This window comes from Chrysochloris asiatica, unplaced genomic scaffold (assembly GCF_000296735.1).
Source record: "Chrysochloris asiatica unplaced genomic scaffold, ChrAsi1.0 scaffold00003, whole genome shotgun sequence".
In the NCBI taxonomy this organism is placed as follows: domain Eukaryota; kingdom Metazoa; phylum Chordata; class Mammalia; order Afrosoricida; family Chrysochloridae; genus Chrysochloris; species Chrysochloris asiatica.
The window spans coordinates 30,922,021-30,924,606 of NW_006408521.1; the positions used below are offsets into that span (position 1 = coordinate 30,922,021).

Genomic DNA, 2,586 nt, shown 5'->3' on the forward strand with positions numbered 1-2,586 from the left:
GAATGGGCCACAGGGTTAAAATTAATAATAATAATATATGTTGTTAAGTGCCATCGAGTCAGTTCTGACTCATAGCAACTCTGTATAGGGTTTCCGAGGAGCGGCTGGTGGGCTTGAACCACTGGCCTCACAGTTAGCAGTCCAGCGCTTATCCTACAGCACCACACCAGGATATATACATATAGAAATTCATTGTACAAAATAGGCCAATAAGCGTATGTACTAAGAGGACACCTAAACTTAGTATTTGGAAGCAATTACATTTTTAATGCTGATGTCTTTCCTTTGCACAACTTGGTATCCTGCCTTCTCATTACTGTTATATCACAAGCATTTGCTAAGCCACTAAAAATTCACTAAATGTTTTAATGGTGCATACTTTAAAAGATGCGAGTCCTGATGTAGCGCTGTGGGTTAATGCGCTGGGCTGCATGGTTGGTTAGTTAGAGCTCACCAGCCGCTCTTCGAAACCCTATGCAGGGTCTCTATGAGTCAGAACCGACTCGATGGCACTTAACGTCAAAAGGTAGGAGAATGAATGCAGGAGCAGAACCCCAGCGCTCCCCGTTGTCCCCGGTCTGACGGTCACTCTTTCTCCCCCGCCCTCCCCGCCGGCTCCTCGGGCTCCCGGCCGCAGACAGCGAGCTTGTGCTCCCCGACTGCCTCCGGCCGCGCTCCTTCACCGCCCTGCGGCGGCCGTCGCTGCGGCGCGAGGCGGATGAGGCGCGACTCTCCGTGAGCCTGTGCGACCTCAACATGCCGGGCGACGAGGGCGCGCCGGCCGCCGGCTGCCCAATCCCGCAGAACTCGCTCAACTCGCAGCATAGCCGCGCTCTGCCCGCGCAGCTCGACGGCGACCTGCGCTTCCACGCGCTGCGCGCCGGCGCGCACGTCCGCATCCTGGACGAGCAGACGGTGGCGCGCCTGGAGCACGGGCGCGACGAGCGCGCGCTTGTCTTCACCAGCCGGCCCCTGCGCGTGGCCGAGACCATCTTCGTCAAGGTCACGCGCTCGGGCGGCGCGCGGCCCGGCGCGCTCTCCTTCGGCGTCACCACGTGCGACCCCGGCACTCTGCGGCCGGCGGACCTGCCCTTCAGCCCCGAGGCTCTGGTGGACCGTAAGGAGTTCTGGGCCGTGTGCCGCGTGCCGGGGCCCCTGCACAGCGGCGACATCCTGGGCCTGGTGGTCAACGCCGACGGTGAGCTGCATCTCAGTCACAACGGCGCCGCCGCCGGCATGCAGCTGTGCGTGGACATCTCGCAGCCTCTCTGGATGCTCTTCAGCCTGCACGGGGCTGTCACGCAGATCCGCATTCTCGGTGAGTGTCCCCGGTGGGCGCGCCAGCCTCCCCCGACGAACCCTGGACGGGGCCCGGGGACCCTGACAGTCGAGGCTGGCCCTCACTTGCCCTCCTCGAGACCCAGCGTTTCTTGGAGGTGTGGGTGGGTGGGGCCGATGGGTGAGAACAAGGACCACCACCACACACCCCAAGCCTGGTATGGACTTCTAAGGATTCACAGGCCCAGACGGGGATTTCTGGGCGGCACTTGATCTTGCAGTGTTGTTACGTGCTGTGGAGTCGGTTCCGGTTCCGACAGTGTATAGGGTTTCTGAGTGGCGGCTGGTGGATTTGAGTCACCAATCTTGTGGTTAGCAGTGCAGTGCTGATCCTGCAGCGCCACCAGCCCTCAAATCTGATGAGATCCACCCTGGGGAGGGGGAGAGATGAGTTTCACTTGCCCTATCAGATTAGCCCACATTGCCACACCTGTGAGGGGCCTTCAAAAGGGTCCTGGAAAAAAATCTATTGTCTTTTTATTACATTTTTGCACCAACTTTTGGAGGCCCCTCCTTCCATAAACTGCCTAGCTCAATGCTCCCCAGAGATCGTTTAAAAAAGGAAAAAAGCCAGCTTCTACCAGCAGTGAACTCCCCCCCCCCAAAGTTTCTGTTTGTATTTATTGCCCCCTTTTCTCATCTATATATTATCACTTGGGACAGAGGAGATAAGGAAATAATTTTGAGGAAATTTTTGAGTTAAAGGTTATATATATTTAAGGTTTTTATTGTGGATTGAGTGAAAGTTTACAAGGCAGATCATCAGTTTTACATTCAACAAATCATACACTTTGTTTGATTATAGTGATTATAATCCCCTCCATCTGCCATCAGGTAACAGTATTTTATTCACTTTAGCTTTTTATAAAAAACCAAAAAACACTCAGGCATATATAATAATTTACACCTACATATATATCAGGCATATATAATAATTTACAATCTACAAGCCTGTCTGTCTCCTGGCCACCAGCTCTTACTTAGTCCCTCTCTTCCCCATGAATCTAGAGTCCTCAGCTGCTTCCCCTCTCCATGACTCCATCTCTGCCTCTGTCTCTGGTGTGCTGCTTCACCGGATAAGGTCCCACATTCTGCTTGTGCTCGTCTCCCTTGATGATCCTAGGGTCCTGTTTCTGGACTGCAAGATTAACCACTCCCCTGTTTTTGTTACAAAACTTATACATTTACAATTGTGACAGTCGCAATTAGTCATGATAACAGTTATTCACTATTGAATCATATGAATCA

The 2,586-nt window shown here is 53.3% G+C and overlaps 1 protein-coding gene across 1 annotated transcript in view; it reads left to right on the plus strand.

The window, feature by feature from the left end:
• Positions 1 to 2,586, plus strand: part of NEURL1 (neuralized E3 ubiquitin protein ligase 1) — a 78,114-nt gene that overhangs the window by 68,958 nt on the left and 6,570 nt on the right. Inside the window, exon 4 of the mRNA XM_006831314.1 lies at positions 638 to 1,318. Within this exon, the coding sequence (XP_006831377.1) occupies positions 638 to 1,318 (681 nt within the window). The remainder of the gene's footprint in view (positions 1 to 637; positions 1,319 to 2,586) is intronic.